This window comes from Rhyacophila brunnea, unplaced genomic scaffold, assembly GCF_057557595.1.
Source record: "Rhyacophila brunnea isolate RB1 unplaced genomic scaffold, BYU_Rbru_1.0 scaffold_1, whole genome shotgun sequence".
Lineage (NCBI taxonomy): Eukaryota > Metazoa > Arthropoda > Insecta > Trichoptera > Rhyacophilidae > Rhyacophila > Rhyacophila brunnea.
Window position 1 is genome coordinate 5918448 of NW_028232751.1, and position 20465 is coordinate 5938912.

At 34.4% G+C, this 20465-nt stretch overlaps 1 protein-coding gene across 2 annotated transcripts in view; it reads right to left on the minus strand.

The window, feature by feature from the left end:
* trio (trio Rho guanine nucleotide exchange factor) overlaps window positions 1-20465 on the minus strand; it is a 627840-nt gene that overhangs the window by 510197 nt on the left and 97178 nt on the right. For both annotated transcript variants that reach the window (XM_085940798.1, XM_085940792.1), the window contains 2 exons: window positions 5614-5805; window positions 4656-4858 (listed from right to left, as the gene is read on the minus strand). In XM_085940798.1, the coding sequence (XP_085796924.1) occupies window positions 4656-4858; window positions 5614-5805 (395 nt within the window). The remainder of the gene's footprint in view (window positions 1-4655; window positions 4859-5613; window positions 5806-20465) is intronic.

A 20465-nucleotide genomic window follows, 5' to 3' on the forward strand; every position in this document is an offset into this window, starting at 1 on the left:
ATCTTCAATGCCACATAAAAATAAAACAGTCCCCATCTTGTTCTAATCTAATAATTAATTGTCATGGTTTCTAATTGCGCTGCAACCAAAACTTTGTAGTTGATTGAAATCTAATCCAATCCGCATAGGCTCCTTCTCCTTGATAATAAAACACTCTTGGCTCCAATTTATATTAAAAATACTATTTCTTTTTAATATTTGACCACACACCACTGTTTGTTCGATCACTTATATTATATCGTCCAGTTCGAGTTTGTAATCTAATCATTATTAAATTCACTAGAGCTTGTCTTTGATGACATCACGATTATATGAAATTATTTGTGGATTCATCACCGCGAACAACTTTGTATACCCATAATACTAGAAACTTATTTCAAAATGATCATTTTTATATGTAATATAATGAGATATTTTCTTCTTTCGACCATGTCCGATCCTAATAGAATCATAGGCCCCCACAGGGTGGAGGTTTGTATTAACAGATTTTATTTTTACGAGAAATGAATGTCAGCCACTTGCTCAACCTATTAGGTCTATACTCTGACTCATACACAAATAGAAAAACAAAATGTGTAATTGCCAGACCCAGGATTCGAATGTGGGACCCTCGACACTATAGACCGGCGCTTAAGCCACGCGGCCATCGTGGATGTGTTTTGGTAGATATATTTCTCAAAAGTCAAAACTAACGAGTATGTTTCTTCCTCATTTACTACTTTAGGTTTTTGGGTGAAGCCGTGTAATCTTCCTCATTCTTTCCTTAATGTTTCGGCCGAAAGATAAACGCAGAGAAAAAAGAAGAAAGAACACACGGTGATTAGAGCACGTATTACCCGTTTTCGTTAAACCGGTTTACCGGTAATTTTATTTTGAATTCCTGTATTTTGATAAATTAAAAATAACGTATTTTTGAAGCTGTACTTCTTTTAGCGCGTTTGGGAAAACCGATCAGTGTATTTTTGGCGTGTGACGAAGTTGCGCGCGCCGATGCAACACATAAATTATTATGATTACATTCATTTCGGTCTCATGCGCATAGTGTAATTTATTTAGTCGTTCAATACAACCAAGTAAACAGCACGTGTTGTTAAATTTATATTCATAAAACTTTATTTATATTGGAGTATATATTTATTTTTCATTGTATAGATTATGTATCAAGATTTGAGGCTATATTTATGTAATTATTTATGAGTAAAATTATATATCAATACATAAATAAATTTTGTGAATGTTGAGTTGGTAAATAATTCAAAAAATATATTTAAATATGATTTTTTATTAATTCATCATGGGCACTTCTGAATCGATTATAACCGCTGTATAGCAAAGATGAGTTTTGGTCTAATACAATAATTAAATAACAATTATCATGTGCTATATGAGACACAGATGAATCGCGTACGTTATCATCAACCTAATCCTTTGTAATATTAATAGACTCAGGTAACGGCTTATTTTGTTTTGTTACGCCAAAGAAGTATAACTTCTAACGCGCGTACATAAGTACACACACCGATTTTTTTCTTTTAAACTTACTGATAATATGTAAGGATTTTTTTCGTAGCATTTCGACCTATTCTAACAACGGCACAGATGTTAGGTCTGTTAGGAGGTACTTGACGCCAGCACGGGATATGAATGTAAGTGAAGGTTTGTTTAGAATTATTAATAACCATGTCCTTGCTTTTTCGTACAAGGTGGTTGTTAGTAATTTTGAATCACAATCACCCAGGCTTTGAGAAAAACCAGTGGCGAAGGGTGGAGGTAGGCTGTTAGGATCCGACATAAATAGTGGACATTAAACTTTGTTGGTCATACGTATTTGTTTTTATTGAACTAAGACTACAATTTACAGATGGTGTTGGTTGGTTTTTAAAAATCAATTAAGCCCTGCCTGAACCAAACCATAATAGTTTTGGTATATTTTGTCCGTTCCTACAAAATTGTGCACACTTTTCATTCATACTTATTTGTTTTCGTTGAATTAGAAATCTTTATATTTATTTATATTTTATTATTTATTCAATTATAAAATTCATTGCCCTGCCTAAACGAATCTATTATTGATAAAAATTACCTATATTCTATCTATAAAATATGCAAAATTATGTATGATTTCATGGCATAATTTTAGATATTTTATAGATAGATGAGTATTTTTTGACTATTATCTATTATGGTTTGGTTTTCGCAGGGTTTTATTGAATTTTAAAAAGTAACCAACACCATCTGTAAATTATAGTATTAGTTCAATGAAAACAAATACGTATGACTGACAGAATTATATATTTATAACATATTTATGGTGGATCTTAACAGCCTACCTCCACCCTTCGCCACTGAGAAAAACACATAAATATTGTGTCCTCACCGGGAATCGAACCCAGAACTCTCGGGTGGGAGACCAGCGCCTTGCGCACTGCACCACGAGAGCCGCCTCGCAAGTGAAGGTTAGCCATTAACTACTCTCTTTCCAATTAAAAAGAAATATTTATCAGCGTGCACAATTTGGCGTGTGTCTGACAATTCAGACAACTAGTAAATAGTCGTAGAGTATTCTATTCTCTCAGCATAGACAGCATTCTCTTCACCGGAAAAGATTTGCACTAAAATGAGATAATATACTAATATACTTTTTACTAATTTTTAATGGTTTATTTCAATTTTTCTTCAGAAAATGAATTAGAATGTCAATACATATTATACCTACTATTTATTTATTAATTATTTAAGTGTAATATTCTTCATATCAATAAAATCGCTGTTAAAATTACTGATAAAATACCGGTAAATCGGTAATTACTAAACAACCGGTAGAGTCTTTTCTCGGTATATTTACATGCCCTAACAGTCACAACTCAAAAACCAAAAACGATAAGAAACAACTGTAAAGATCTCAAACAATATACCTAAAAAAGTTGACATTATTATCGATTTTCAACATTAAAAAGCAACTACTAGTTACGCCCCTAAACGATGCACGTGAGCCTAGTGTGGATTTTTTAAAGATGAAACATTGTTAGCTACATCTCTCCAGCCGCTGGTTGAACCCGCGACCCACGGATTCAGAGACGTAGCGCCTGTCTCTGATATCGACTACGACACCATAAGTGCCAAAAAATCATTATACATTAAATTTTCATGATTCATTCATGATCGTTTTATTTGTTCTAATAATACTATAATACATATATAAAAAAATAATATAATTTAATATTGCATATAATATATAGTTAGATATACATAAAAATTTGAAGATTACTCCGGAAAACCTAAGAAAAAATGCTAGAAAAGAATAAAAACAATAAATGATGCTTTTTTGTAAAACAATAATAGTTGCCAACACAGGGCAAGCGAGCAATAAAGCCGATGTCGTAACAGTTCGTTCATTCAAATAAAAAAGTCTACTAATGTGTTAGTCTATGATCTTTATAAATACTTTTGGAAGAAGCTATATTATATAAATAATTAGTGACAGACATGTAGGTATCATTCAAAAAATATGAAACAGCCATAGGTTTTTGTTTAGTGTAATAATTTGTTATGAGTGTTATGGTCATAACAATCATAATTTATGACCAAGGAGGCCAATCTACAATATAACCGAAATGAAGAAGTAAGGCAGGATACCAAAACTGAGATAGTTGAGCTACCTACTTAAAGGCCATCCATGGACTGAAACCGCATGCGGTTTCGAACCGTGTGCCATACTTAGCTTATCTTTTCTGTTCATGGAAATATATTTTCACAAAGTATATTATAAGCATATGATCGTATCCGTTTATACCATACACTTCCACTTACAAATTTAGTGAAAATATTTTATTTTCATGAACAAAAATCATATGTTTAGTATGGCACATGGATCTAAACCGCATACGGTTTCAGTCCATGGATGGCCTCTTAGAACTGTTCTTAGATAGCTCAACCATAACCATGTCTACATATTTCAACACAGCATTTTAGGAGGATAATGGAGGGGCAGCGGGTTTTTTTAGACGGAGATGACGCATTCGATATACGCATCGATTCGTCACAGGACTTAAAAGAGGGCGTTTGAGCGCCAATCAATAAATTAAACCAAAATCTTAAAAAGCCGGGCATTTCTCACAAAATCCCTGCAAAGAACATCAAAGGGGCCGTAACATATACGTACATACTTGTACACAAATAAATATACTATAAATACCCTAATATTAATTTACAACATTTAAGAATGTAACATTCTTTATTGAATTTACATACTTTGAAAAAACTACAGAGAGATAAATATATAGCCACTAGAAAAAATCTTTTTGAAAAAAAATACGACGCCCAGCGGGATCGAACCCGTGCCCCTGGGATTAAATATTCAATATTAATTATGTTTAGTAAAATAATGTGATTTATGGTTATGATTGTTTTTATATAGTATGGGGGGGACACTCGGTGCGCCGGGCCTCCACGTCTCTAAACACGCCACTGTGGAGGGGGGCTTGTGGCATATAGATTAGAATGGACTTGTTTGCAGGACGCCGCCAAGGCCCACATTGGATAATATAATTATATCAATAGCAGTGGAAATTCAAAACAAGCAGTTTTCTAATACTACGTAAAAACACTTCATCAGGAGAGATAGTAGTTTCATATATTATAATTGAATTACATACCTGAGGTCCTGCAGCAGGGAGTCGCCCTGTGCGATGGTGGTGGCGCAGGCGTCAAGGCTGGAGTCTCTGTGCTGCGCGCACTGCTCCAACAGTCGTTCCACGGCATCCAGACCCTCGCCCAGGCAGCCCTCCTCCCCGCCAACAACTTCACCGCCCAGCTCCCCGCCCAACTCGCTGCGCAAGGAGTCTGCCCAGCTGCTCAGCTAAAAACGTCCGCGGAAGTTTAGCAAAATAAATAACAGCGTAAACTACATTGACATAACTAGGGTTTGCAATACCGGTATTTGAAAACCGGTATTCCAGTATTTATCAATACCGAAATACCGATTTTTAAATTCGAAAATACCGGAATTTTCGGTATTAAGAAAGCACACTAATTTACGTTTTTGAAAATGAATTATAAGCAATGTGCTGCTAAAATGGAAATGCAACAGGGGAGAAATAATGAAAAAACAAAATCTATCAATAATATGATATTAATTATATAATTGTCGCGATGAATTATAATAATATTATTTCGAAATAGTAAACATCCGTAACAAATGTTCAATTATTCTATAATTATGGATGGTACAACGGTTGAATTTAAGAAGCTTTTCTTGCAGTCGGACTTATTTGCAGTTGATGAACACTAGCTTTTTAGTTACAAAAGTTACGAAAATTATCAATATACTTAATCAAATTATTTGTAAAAACCACCAGTTCTACAATATTATGACCAATACATATTTTTAAATGTCAACATAATAACTGTAGGTATATAGGTTTTTGCTATAAAATAATGTTTTAAAGAGATTTTAATAGATATATTTACTTTTTAAGTACTTTTGTTTTTTTAATGTTTTATTTAATACCGGTATTCAATAAGAAATACCGAAAAACCGGTATTGACATTTTCATTCGGTATTGCAATCCCTAGTTACAACAACAAAAAAACCATGCGTATGATTGTGCTAACCTCCTTTTCGTGCGTGTAGAAAATGACGGCGAGGTCGAGCCGTCTGCGGCGCTGGTCAACGCGCGCGGCGAAAGCAGCAACGTGCGCCTCCAGCTCCCTGGCGACGGAGTAGACGCCTTCAGCATCACACTCACCAGTCTGCGCCAGCTCCTCCGCCGCCGCCAGCAGCTTCTCGGCGTTCGTGTATGTATTCTGCAACACACCAAAAAATCAGTACTCATAGATCGTGTCCGGAAACTTGTACGTATGCAGTTCGCCGTATCACACTTCACCGTGAAATGTTGTATCGGAAATATATGGCCGTATAAGACCGTCTAACGTCTTTGGGTCGTATAGCACTGATATAAAATTCATGTCTAAATAAAACACGGTTCTTGTCGGTTTACACTAAACAGGAAGCAAACAAATTATGAAAATAGCCATACTGGATTATTAAATTTGTTAGGTTAGGTTTTCATTCTTGAATTCACGAATTTTGCCAAAATCAGCTATGAAAATTGAATTAATGTTAATATAGAATCTAATAAAATTGGAGACCGTATAACATACGGTCATCTCTTTCCGATAGAAAGCTCACGGCGAACTGTGCCACGGTGAAATGTTTTACGTTCAATTTACATGTAACCCTTACAGAAGCGTTTTTATTTTTATAATTTCCTTGTGCTCTTCTCTCCCCGGCACTTAAGAAATTAACTTCTTTAAACTCAGTCAGAGCTCATTATGAGCGTAGCAACCTTAGTCCTGGGTAACTCCTCCTAGGGAATTACCGGCCAAAAATTGAACTATATGCTTCACATCGCCAATGTAGGGCCACGTGATACGCTCGATTAAGACCGAGTGTGGTGCGTGGCGGGTTTTGGTTTGGAGGGATTAACTTCAATATATGCTTTTGAAGTGTTCCTGTGCCACGTATACAATTGATCTTTCGTTATATAATAAAATGGAGAATATATTATTGTACTTAGGGGAACTGTACCGAATACCGAATACTGGATACTTTTTGTTGAAAAATAATTAAAAATAGTAGTAGATATTATTAAGCCTTGAATTTTTGCATACATGTTAGGAATTTAACCTATAATCACATGTTACATCAATCAAAGTGTTAATAAGAGGCTTAGATTTATTGTTATTTATTTAATGCATTTGTAGGATAAACTTGTCAGAAAAAAATGTGTCCCAATATTGGATATCCAGTATTAGGGAGCTGTGTTCCTAATACTGGATATCCAATATTAGGAAACAACGTTTTCACAAAAATAAGAAAACATGTTACTATATTTATTTATTTATTTATCGGAGAACATGTTTTACATACACAATATGTTATCTTATAAGAATGATTTGGTGATAAAGCAATGAAAATGCTTACTGGATCAGACATATTTCACAAATGAAGTCAATCACATTGTTGTCTACCCCAGCACATAACTCATGACACAATTTAAAAAAGCAATGCATCTTATCCATTTCTCTTCGGCAACGTCACTTGAGTACGAACTACTACAAAAAATACATTCAACGTCCTCATCATTAGTGTCTTCGTCACCACTGTTGAGAAAAATTAGTCTGCATGTTTCCGTTTAGGTTTTTTAATAGCTTCCCTCTTAAAGGCTTTCCTTCGTCTATCTTCACTAGGGCTTTTTTTTGTTATTTGTATTTCAAGTTCATGTTTGTATGATGAACTCAAGGTTGCTGGTCTGTATCTGGATCTGCCTGCTGCAGTATGAGATTTGAGTTGAGGCACTGGACTGATATCTGCAGGAGTAATGAAAGCCGAAAAAGGTCCTGGTGGTAATAATTTAGGTGATGCTACTGTTGCTCCTTCGATTTGTTTTTCTTCTAAGTTTGAGCTGGCTGAACCAGCATCAATTGCATCGTCCACATCAAGATTGCTCGTGCCCAAATTATATTGGTTTTGAAACTCTTGCACGGCGAAGTCAGAATCATTTATACAATGTTCCAAGAGCAAAGGCTCTAGCTCTGCATTGAACGTTGGATTACGTCCCATCTTTACGTTTATCAATTGATTAACAGTCATTGTTTTCTTTTTAACATAACTTTTTAATGCCGAGCGAGGTACAGCGATGTTTTTAGATGGCCCATTTCCTTTTTTTAATGGCATTATAAGCGCTTTCCATTGCCTCAGTGCTCCACTTTTTTCTTTGGTTTGGAAACAAACAACTTAACAACAACAAAAAATAAGCTTTGTAGACCAAATTAAGTCCCCATAATGCTGTATCCTAATACTGGATATCCAATATTAGGACGCACCTAGTATCCAATATTGAGAACCAAGTACGCCTAAATGCAACTGTCATTGTTTTTTTTATGAATACGTTTCCATACTTATAATATACCCTTAATCCATCCAACATATGTATACTATAGCAACAAAATCATAATAGTACTAAATTAAGACCTTACCTGTATCAAATCGTATCTAAAAGGCCACTATTTCAAAAACTCTGCTGACGACAAAAATCTGTAAATCACCTCGTGTCACCATTTCTCACAAATACTTCGATGTATCTCAGCAAGTCGTGTTATTTACCAAATAGCAAACGTTATGTAAACTTTTCGCTAGATGATACTGCTTACTTCTCCAGGAAGTCTGGTATCCAGTATTAGGAACGTATCCCATATTCGGTACAGTTCCCCTAATATTAATCTCTCATAATGTAGTAGAAGTACTAGTTTTAAGTTTTACTCAAAGACTGACGACAAAGACTAATGTTGACCTATTAAAAGTTTAAACTTTAAACAAACTGGCAAAGAACCGAGAATCTGTCTATAGTACTTACCTAATATATTACAAATGAATTGAAATGCGATATTCAATTAAAATTCGATGGCATACTTGAATATTACGTAATATAGCTATGTTTTGGCATAGTGTTGTCATAAGACCTAAAATTAAGATGAATACTCGATAAAAAAAAAACAACAGTTTTTTATATATAATATATTATGCCGGGTCCACATTGGCAACATGTCGCGCGACAACCTCGTTAAATTTTTCGATAAGTATGATAATTATCGTAAAATTTAACGAGGTTGTCGCGCGACATGTTGCCAGTGTGGACACGGCATAACAATATGTCATAGTTGCAGGTCACTTTTAAACAATGGCTGGTAATCAGGGAACACAGAGATAATGGGAACTGACAAACCTAACGGGCGTGGAATAACAGGCAACCGAACTCTATCTAGTGTGGAAGAATATGGGATAAAGTTAAACACGTATAATGCCGGGTCCACACCGAAAATAAGTCGCGCGACAACTCGTTAAATTTTACGATAAGCATGATAATTATCGTAAAATTTCTTAAGCAATTATGATAATTATCGTAAAATTTAACGAGTTGTCGCGCGACTTGTTGCCGGTGTGGACCAGGCATAATGAATACGCTTGTCTTTCGTTCTGACAACTGCTCTCGGTTTATGCGCTGACGGTCTTCGGCCCTCTACCTGTCGCTCAGGTTAAAGGCAGTGAGATACTCAACAGTAATGTTTTCCAAAGAATGTTTGAGTGAAAATTGAGGGAATTCGGTGTATTTTTTAAACATATAGGTACATACTTGTATTAATGGAGTTGTCGACACACAGACATCAATAAAAAACCATCAAAAAATGCATTCCACAACCTCATATTTAAAAACATTAATACCCTTGAATAAAAATAGCGCCGCAGGCGACTATTTCTTACTATTACAGCAAATTTGTGATGTGCGTTGAACTCATTTATCTTGTCGAACAGCCACGCCTGGCCCCTAGGCTAGAGCCCTCCCCCTTGACCATGACCATGGCCCCCACAAGGGGGGGGGGGGCTGACAGGGCTATAGCCAAGGGGCCCGGCGTGACGAGTCGACCAGATAAGTGAGATAAAAACAGATCACAAATTTGCTCGAATAGTAAAAAAAAGTCGACGGCGCTATTTTACTTAAATTATATTAATAATTCAAATATTTGGTTGTACGATGCAATTTTTAACCGTGTGCCGATACTCGAGAACTCCATAATTCAAAAATGGATGTACATATTAAACATACAAAAATCGCTAAAAATACACCTTAATTTAACGATAGGTAGGGGGGGCACCAAACATTCTAGCCTGGGGGCCCGCTTCAGAATGTGGGGGCCATGGCCCTGACTATATACCATATACGGGAGAAAACATTACGTTTCGCCGAAAAGTATATACTTAAATCCGAAATCTTCATACGAAATGCCGGGGTTCGGCGGGGCCTTATAAGAAATAAATAATAATCAACAAAATGAATGGACTTACAAAGATACAATGTCTATCCTAAGAAGCATATTTAATAAAATACACAACAATAAATTTGAATAAATAAACTTTCTCGACTGTCGACCCACTTTGTTGAGATAATATTCCGTTGTCGTATTCTATATTCATCGCGTGGATCGTTTTGTTACAAGAGATGACTACATACTTATATAATACTCTTATTGCAATTTTATGCAAAAACATGGCAATACACGACACATTTTGAATATTTAATAATTACAAGATAAAAGAACTTTTTATATACAACGTTTTTAAATTGTCTGCTGAATTATTATGCTCAATATACTCAAACTTGTACTTGATATGAAGTAAATAAAAAACAAACAAACAAACAAATATAGAATACTGAAATGTCATTTTGACATTTCATTTTGATTTCCATAGTAACGCACGTATATATTAATAATTTAGTTGCTAGGACCACCCTCTTAGCAACCAATAATAGTATTTTACTTTATACGGATTTTTCTGAAATAACTTTCCACACAAAACAGAATTAACTGAAAATTAATTCAATAAAGATGGCTAGAAGTATAGAAAGAATGCATTGGTATCGTGTTCTGATATATTCTAAAACTTTAAAATGTCTAGCTAGTCGGGAAGTTAGTTAAAAATCGATTGCAAGATTTGTACTGGACAAACAACCACCGGACAAACAAGAATACGAACTAAGAAAAACGTGGTAAAAATTGAAAAAAAATATATGAAAATTATGAAGAAATATGTCCGACTTGTACCGGACCCAAAACATTGATATTATAATAGAAATGCAGCTGTGAAAGAACAGACCGTCGTCAATTATTGGTGAATATAGATAGGCAGGTAAATATACGGAACCACCATTGGTTCAAAAATCAGTGTAATCATCAAATCAGTCGCTGAATCACCCGCTTTTTAAATTCGCCAATAAACAGCTCGTAAAGAAGCTCAATGTAATTGAGGCTTTATGCAAGTACGCGAATCCCGGCCATTTAATATTGGCTGTTTTTATATAGAACGTATTTTAATTTTGTGTAAGTACTTTATTCTTGCTGCACTGCAAGTACTGCATCTGCGCAGTAGAGCGATAGTAGCGACCTCCCGGTAAAAAAAACGAACTACTCAATACGTCCTGTCAAAACAGTACCAAAAATGACGGTATCAACTCGCTAGCTTGTTGGCTTCTGAGCGAGTGGAAAGTTTTGTGTGTCATCATCACAATCGCACAACCTGACTCGCCCGCTTTTAAATTCGTCAACAAACAAACAGCCTGTAAAGTAGCTCAATGTCATTGAGGCTTTACTTACAAATTAGAAGCTAAACACGTTGAATAAGTAAAAATGTAATATCCACCCATTAGCCATATAATGTGTGTATTTTTTGCTAAGTTAGTCGGTCGCCTAATGGGAAATGAAATGAAACAACGTGCTTAAACTAAATCTAAATGATAATAATAGTTGTGGCTGAGTAAGTACTTGAATTATTGTTATTATAAATAATAATGTAGTTCTACGGCCTACTTCCGCAGACAAAGTACGACGCGATGAGTATTAAGTAGCCACAACGAACAATCAGGCATTAAATAAACCAGAATAAAACAAATACAAAAACATCACCAGTCATCATAATATTTTTATTAGATATATTTACCTACATGTGATGGCAGACGGTTATAACTGTAGTTTTTTTCACTTTTTAAGTTTTCTTCCATAATATGTTCCAAATTGTATATTCTTTGATGTGGCAAAATATTACAGCAGCACCTTTATTGGTAACAAACTAGCGTTAAAAGATATCAGCATCTGACCAAATATGAAAAAAGTTGATATGGCAAAAAGATATATCTCCTTAAAATGCAAGACAAAAAAATTCAATTTTTTTAAAAGAAATGATTTGAGGTTTGTGTTGGGATCTCAGAATGACTCATAATATATAGAGAGGGCCTATTTTTCGGCAAAATGACGCTGTGTTTCTAGCGTAGGTATCGTACAGTAGTTGAACGACGATTTTATTATTATCAACTTAACTATGGAACGTTATAGGTATACCATCATGTTGCTTCTTAGTACGACTACCAAATTTAAACACAACATATTTAACAATAATGTTCGATTAAAATAACTAAAAATAATTACCACTAATTTTATATTTAACACAAAAACAATAAATTTCAGCAACACGTGCTCGCAGTTTTTAAATGCATGTAATCATTTAAATCAATTTTTCCGACGTTTTCAATTTTTTTAAATTCAGCCATAGAAATTACTCTAAACGCTAACGCATAGAGCGGAGATAAGCGTGCCGAATGCTTACTCACTCGCACTTATGGTTCATTTTTGTTCAGGCCTTGGTTGGGATGCTAATTCCGCTTATTTTGATATAAAATACCTTATAAACTCATGTCAGACTGATTTCAAAATTTTGTTTTCGCACTCCTGTAAAATTGAGTAAACAAACTTGCATATGTATACAGCTGACAGATTCGCAGCTAACTTTATACTGTCGCGCACTTTCGTAACGGTGTGCGCACGCAGCTCTCAATTTCACTCTCTACCAAACGCCCCAAAATAAGTATAACTTCAAAAATATATTATGGTTTTGTAAATACATAATGATTATTAATTATTGTCTTCCAATATCGGAGTGAGTCGATAATGGTTGTTTCAATAAGCGCGTGAATCCGTCCGCGCGTTTAATTATTTTAGTACGCAGACGAATACCGGTAATTTACACTATAAACAATCCATATTAGCGTGAAGTTTGGTAGTTATGGCAGAAAACAAGACATAGTCGGAGGCCCCGGGTAAGAGAAAACGAAGTAATACACTGCATGTAAGTACAGTCGAGAATACCAACAATAATTAACATTCGCCCTGCCTAATTAATGTGTAATTAATTATACACCCGCGATGGCCGAACGACTTACGCGTCAGCTTATAATGTCGTGGGACCCAGGTTCGAATTATGGGCCTAGCAAATACACATATTGTTTTTCAATTTGTGTTTGAAGTCAGAGTATGGACCTAATAGGTTGAGCAAGTGGCTAAGATCAATTTATCGTAAAAAACAAAAATCTGTTAAAACATACCTCGCGGAGGCCCGTATGATTTTATTAGGATCGGACATGGTCAAAAGAAGGCATTCAGTATTTTTAGGTGCTGAAAAATTAATAATAGTTACCTAAAATATGTAGATATAATTGGAAAATATGTTATTAAAATTTCATAATTATGTGCTAAAAAAGTATAAGCAAGTATTACAATAAATCATATAATATGTTTCAACAGTTAAATTTATTATTTATTCACTCACAGAAAACGCTTTATTACAATAAATAATAAAACAATGCTTCAAATTTTCGAAAGTGAATCTTTGACGATTTGATCATAGCAAATTTTTATACATGGAAAAACTTCCACTAAGTAGAAAAAATTGAAACATCTGAGGCATCTGATGGATTTTCCAAAGCAGCTTTAATATTCTGCAGCGTTTTTCCGTATTCCAGTTTCCAGTATTTTTATTTTAAAAACACTATTTAATTTTGTACTTATTTTTATTCCAATTGGTCCAAAAACATTTTCTTATTTTAGCAGCAGTATTGTTTATAATTATGTAATGTAAATATAATATTATAATATAATTAAATATTAATTTGCTCCACTAGTGACTTTGTAGATGATTCTTACAATTTCAATTGTCTTTACTGGTGTTATTGTGTTTATGTGAAAATGTGTGCTTAAACCTAAAACATGTAAAAATAATTAAAAGATAAAAAGAACTTTTTTATATACGTTTTTAAATTTTCTGTTGAATTATTATGGTCAATATGCTCAAACTTGTACTTGATATGAAGTAAATAAAAAACAAACAAATATAGAATACTGAAATGTCATTTTGACATTTCATTTTGATTTCCATAGTAACGCACGTATATATTAATAATTTAGTTGCTAGGACCACCCACTTAGCAACTAATAATAGTCTTTTACTTTTTACGGATTTTCCTGAAGTAACTTTCCATACAAAACAGAATTAACTGAAAATGAATTCAATTCTGATTAAAGATGGCTAAAAGTATTAAAAGAATGCATTGGCATCGTGTTCTGATATATTCTAAAAGTTTCAAATGTCTAGCTAGTCGGGAAGTTAGTTAAAAATCGATTGCAAGAAGTGTACTGGACAAACAAGAATACTAGCTAATGAAAACGTTGTAATATGTAATTATCCAAAAATATTTAAAATAGGTGTTAACAAATAGGGCTTAAATGTTTCAAAATTGTCTGAAACACAGATATTTTTGATATTTTGTTGTGGGGCCAGTCAAAAAAAATATTTAAATACCTAAGAATCCTAAGCCAATACATCACTCTCCAATCTCCTGGGATAACTGTCTCATTATTTCTTTCTCTCAGCCTCTCTACTTCGTTTCTTTCTCCGGGCGGTATGAAGATAATGATTATCAATATTTCACTACGCATATTTCCGGCGTCCAAAACCGACTAGTAAATAAACGGAGAATACGATAATATCTCTTAAAAACCAACCCGAGATCTTCAGCTTCTAAAAAAACGAACAATTGAAACAATGATAATTGCAGATATTTTTAAAAACTCTCACGTAAGTAGTCACTGATGAGCAGTGACCTACTGTATTTGAACGTTATAATATTCTTGTTTCTCATAATCTAACAAATAATTGATGTGCTCAGAGGACAAAGGATCTAAGTGCACTGATGACCCTGATGAGTTAGACTTCAAAGTTAAATACGAGGTAATATTTTTTTATTGCTTTAGGTTTGCAAAGTTATCGTATTTCCTGTCAGATGTTTTAGGAAACAATGCACACAAGTCTACTTACAAACATTCAAATTAAATATGTCACTACGAAAATAACGTCATTCACACACGTAGAATAATAAATCCTAATACAATGTTACTTATGAAGTGAAGAAAAAACGATTTTTTCCAAAGACATTAGAACCTATTATATACTTACCTACGATTAGGGATTCCAACCCCGGGATCCCGAACTATTTTCGATACCTATGAATCCCGAGATTGGTAAACATAATCCAGAAACTTTCGGAATTGATTTTTTTGAAAATAAAATAAAAACGAAAATATAACAGAAAAAATATTTTTAATATCATATAACTACATTAGAAATAAACTGAGCTTGAATGAAGTTTGATTTATTACCCATGTGTTGCCAATTCATTTTTTTTTCACATAAATTAATAAAAATTAGAAAAAAACAATGCTTCGCACTTTTAACAAAGTGATCCCACCATGTTCTCATACATTTTACGACAGTTTCATATTTGGCTGACTAATTAGATTTATGAAGCGGAAAGGCCATAAACCATGATTTACTTGACTATTTTTAATGTCGCTAACCCATTCATTAAGTCTTTACTATCAGATACAACAATCTCACACTCTGAAAACCAGTGGCGCACCCAGGATTTTATATTGGGGGGGGGCAAGGAGGAGAATGTAAATTAGTACTATAGGCTCTTTTTCTTCTTCACAGCCTAATTTCTCGTTTATCGGTCTTTTGTCTATTGCACTCGGTGTACCTACACCATGGTCCCCACATCCTGAAACGGGCCCTCAGGCTAGGATATTTGGCGGGCCCCCTACCTACCGCTAAGATTAAAGGCAGTGTGAAACACTACATTAACGTTTTTCAAATTGTGTTTTAGATCAAATTAAGGGTACTTATACAGTGAATTATTATTGGCGATTTTTAATACATCTACTTTAATAATGGAGCTGTCGAGTATCGACACATAATAATCAAAAAATATATTGCACAATTATATAAGTAATTGAAAATGTTCATGGCCATGAAGTATAATAGCACCGCAGGCGACTTTTTTACTATTAAAGCTAATTTATGATGTGTGTTTATCTCACTTATCTGGTCAACCCGACACACCGGGCTCCCCACAGCCCGGACCCCCAGGCTAGAGCCCTGTCAGCGCTCGCCAGCCATGACCTACACCACTCCGGAATTCGGGTGGATACCGAGAATTTTTTGACAGTTCCATTAGGGATTGGGTTTCTAAAAAAAACTGACATTAGTGTTTCGAAATTTTTGTGTTAGAAATTAAAATCTAAGAAATTTTTATAAAAAGGGTGCTGGAGAATTATTACAAATCATTTTTTTGCCGTATTTTTATTTGTCTAAGCCCAAAGGTATAGTTTATTGGCTTTCAATTTCAATGTTTAAAATCATTCTGATAATTTTCATTTTTAGGGGGTGCCAGGGCCCCTTGCCTCCCCCCTGGGTGCTATTGGTTCTACGAAATTTTATAAATGAAAATCGTTCAGATTTGTAAATAGTTTAACATAAATTAAAAATTCCACATAATATGTATGATTCTGGTAACATCCGTGATATGAATTTGAGAAAGTAGAATAAATAAATTAAGAAACATTTAAGAGACGTTTCTACCAGAAAATGCTATTCTGGACACCCACTGGTCAACACAATATGATATTTTTAATTTAATTGAACTTGTATTTTTTATATTTTCATAAATAAATAAAATGGTTTTACTCTCATATTATTATTTATATTACGATATTATTAAACCTATGTATTTCCAAGATTGAACTACACAGTTTTTACAAAAAATGTCTCAAATAGTATAAATTTAATGACACTAGATTTATTTTTGACTGATTTTATCAATGTTTTTTGTATATATAAAAAAAATTATATTAACTATCGAAAAAATGCCAATCCCGAAATCCAGGGATCAAACATTTGGCTCGGGATTGGATTCCCTACCTACGATCAATAGGTATGCGTTCATATATAATGCAATGATAACTTCACAGAACTTCGTTTTCTAAAAAAACAAATTCTCGTAAAAATATTGTTTGGACAACTACAATAAATGATGTGGTATCCAATCCATACAGTGTTAACCAATGAAAAAATCGATGTTTACTATAAAATCAGATGGATTGGCAGACATCATAGTCAATCATCATAATTTATATCAGTTGTAACCAAACAATAAAACAAAATATATATTTTATGACGAATAACTACTGTAGGTATAATGCAGGGGAAGGCGAGCCTGTTACAACCGTGCGCAGAGTAGCACACGAGATTCAAAGTGTTTTAGCCTAGAAAAAATAGCAATCGTTTTTTGATTACTGAACTTGATATTATTTGACAACCAATAAACTTTTAAATTATTCTATCATCATAGTAACAATAGCTGGAAATTTAACGTGAACCCAACCCTGGAACAATGAAAACCCCTTAATTATTTTGGAATCGAGACCGAAACCCTTGGTTCCGAATCTTGAGGACACAGTACCGGAAACATAAACCCTTGAAATAATAGGATTCCGGAGTCAGTTATTCCAAAAAATAGTAACAAATATTATGTTTATTTTTAATTATCGTGGTTGAATGCTTACAAAATGGTATTATTATGCTGCATCTAGAGCAGTGTTTCCCAACGTGGCGTACGCCCCACCGGGGGGCAATTTGAATGTTTTGGAGGGCAATGTGCAAATCATTATTATTTAGTACATTTTTTTTTTTGTTAAAAAACGCATTTTCGAAAATATATTTTTGATATTGCAACCATGACTTTCCGAGAAAATTACTGTTGCCATTCCCATCATAATAATATATTTAGTTGAATGCGGCGCTTTAGTGCTGTAAATGATTTGTTACTGAAAAAAAGAAATCGTTTTGATATCACAAACTGTGGATATTTAAGATTAAAATTGACCAAATTAGTACTCGCATAAAAACTCTTTGCAGCTCACATCAAGCACAAGGATCGCTAATTTTCTTCCGAGTTTTACATCTAATAATATAATGTACATAGGTAAGTACTTACTTACGAAAGTTAAATTTAAAATAGTATTGCCTATATACATTTTTTATTTGAAGATATTCTTTTTTTTCAGAATTTGTTAGTTAACTATGAAATTTTGATAGGGGGGCATGGAGATTTTTGAAGTGTTGAAGTTGGACATGACGCAAATAAGGTTGGGAAACACTGACCTAGAGTAAAGATATTTTGAAAAAATAGTCATCTTCTTTTGAGATTTGAAGTCAAATATCTATTACTGGGTAGATACTACTAGGTATATAGTGTTTCCCAAAATGACGATAACGCCCCCTAGGGGGCACAGGTGGGTGGTTGTAGCGTAGGAAGAGAAGAATGTTGAATATAAAATATAAGTAAGAGGACGAGGGAAGCAAAAATAGGGAAAAATGATTTTTTTTAAAACTGTTCGTATCAATAAGGTTTGTTTTTTTTCACTGCGCTCATAGAAACGTTCTTACAAATGAAAATCCTACATTGCCCACATTCTGTTTGGGCAACTCCGATATAAAATCTCATTGGCTGAAAACCACTCTATACTAATCAGGCGCATAATTGACTGCGTACCATTTAATACCAATATGCCGACTAATGAATGGCTCCGAACGCTTTACAAAATATTAAAATTGAAAAATCCATAAAGAAACATTGTGCACCATTTTCTTTTTAAATGTTTTGATCAGTTGTCTTTTTCAGGCCCCACAAAACATTGTAGCACAGGGCCCTTCTAGTGTAAATCTGACCCTGCCTACAGTCATCACATCTACAGGTTACTGGCTGTTATCTATGATTTCTCCAGAACTTGGGTTCTGAATGAATAGCATGGATTTAGAGCAGGGCGATCAATGGAAATTTACCGGGTGGTGTTTATCAAGAATGTGTTATTTATCCATAATTTAATTGATCCTAAGCTATTTGCCTATAGCTTCAGGCGGCTTCAATTCTCGATTTGCCTTGGCCTTTGAATAAGGTCAATCGTTCAATGCGACAAGAAATACGACAAGAAATAACCAGTGATAGATGCTTCTCCCAAAGTCAATTTATAGGTGCCATGTACCTAATAAGCAAATAATCAAAAACCTACAGGCAGATGGAAATAATTTTCAGACAAGATTATCTGTGTCAAAGACTGAAAGATTGTTTAATCTAACCAAGGAAATTTGACAATAAAACCTGTAGGTGTCGTCGATGTGATGTGGTGATGTGACGAGGAGACATGAGAAGTCGTTGTCGTGATTATGGAAGAGTGAGAGTTTATTTAATTTGCGTAGTTACAGGGGTACAATTGTTACAATAATGTGAATTAACTGACAGCACAGGGCGATGTGCCTCTGTCGAAAACTTATAATTAACTTTTATTAAACAAATAATTCTCTTTCAATCAATTGTGATGTACTAACTATTATTTTATCAACTTATAATTATTGTAATAATTAGTCAGCTATCAACTGACTAAGTGAGAGCAGATATACAAAGATTATTTTCGCGGTCATCGATTTACAGAGTTTGCTATAACTTGATACTATGGAAATGCCTATTAATTCAATTTGTAATATATCTATCTATATAAATGTAATAATAAAGTCTTGACACTCTGGATAATAAGAGCCCATACACACTAGCAGCAGGCCTCGCAGTTAGCCACGGCTGCCTGCCGCCTATCGTTTTTTGTATGAAAAGTGCCTACACATACGCACTACATCTCGGCGGTTGTCATGCACAGCGCGCCCGCCCGCTACGCACTAGGCGGTTAGTCGGCAGCTGACCACATGAGTGGTAGACGTAGTGTTTTTGTTAAAAATTTATTCTGATATGTATGTGTGTATATGATATGTGATGTAGAAAAATGACCTTGCATATATTATCGAACATGAATTGTGTCGAATGTTTAATTTAATTTTTAAAAAAAAATATATATTAAATGAGTACGAGAAGAATTATAGTAAAGCAGTGGTTCCTAAAGGAATGTCCAAATATTTTATTTTTGAATTAATATTAAATGAGTGTACTAACAAACAAGGAGGTGGATAAAACATTTAAATCTCAAATGAGTTTTATTTTATAACCATTCTCAGTTGATTCGCTCCTCCTTCGAGTGTCCTAGTTCCAAAACTTTTATTTATAATTTGATCTATCTGGGTTCTCAAACATCCTGAGCTAGCTAACAGAACTTCAAGGATAAGTCACGTTCATTTTGAAACTGACTGCGGCTAGCCGCTAACGTAACCGCATCCCTGCGGTCAGCCCCCTTGCCGATAACCCCAAATACAACCGCGATTATAACAGCGACCCGCGGTTAGACGTCGCGGCTAGCCGCTGGTGCGTATGAGTGCTTACACTAAACAACACATTCATTATTTTTTTATGTTTCGTAAAGTAATATGGAATATTAAAAATGAGTCGCCTAGAGAAGTACTTCTCAAACTGGGGGGTGCGGATCCCCAGGTGGCCATAGAGATCCTGCCAGGGAGCCGAGAAATATTTCAGTATTTGAAAAAACAAAAATGATAACGTCACCACTGGACGATACCTGATACAAATCAGTCAAAGTCTCGACGTCGAATTTTCATAAGATCGCAATACTTTATCCGATATGGATAAAAATTGTTACAGAACTTCGCCTCTTTCTTCATGACAAAAAATCAGACCTTTCTTCCCACTTTAGTGATGTGGTGATGTTTTGCATCATATTTGGCT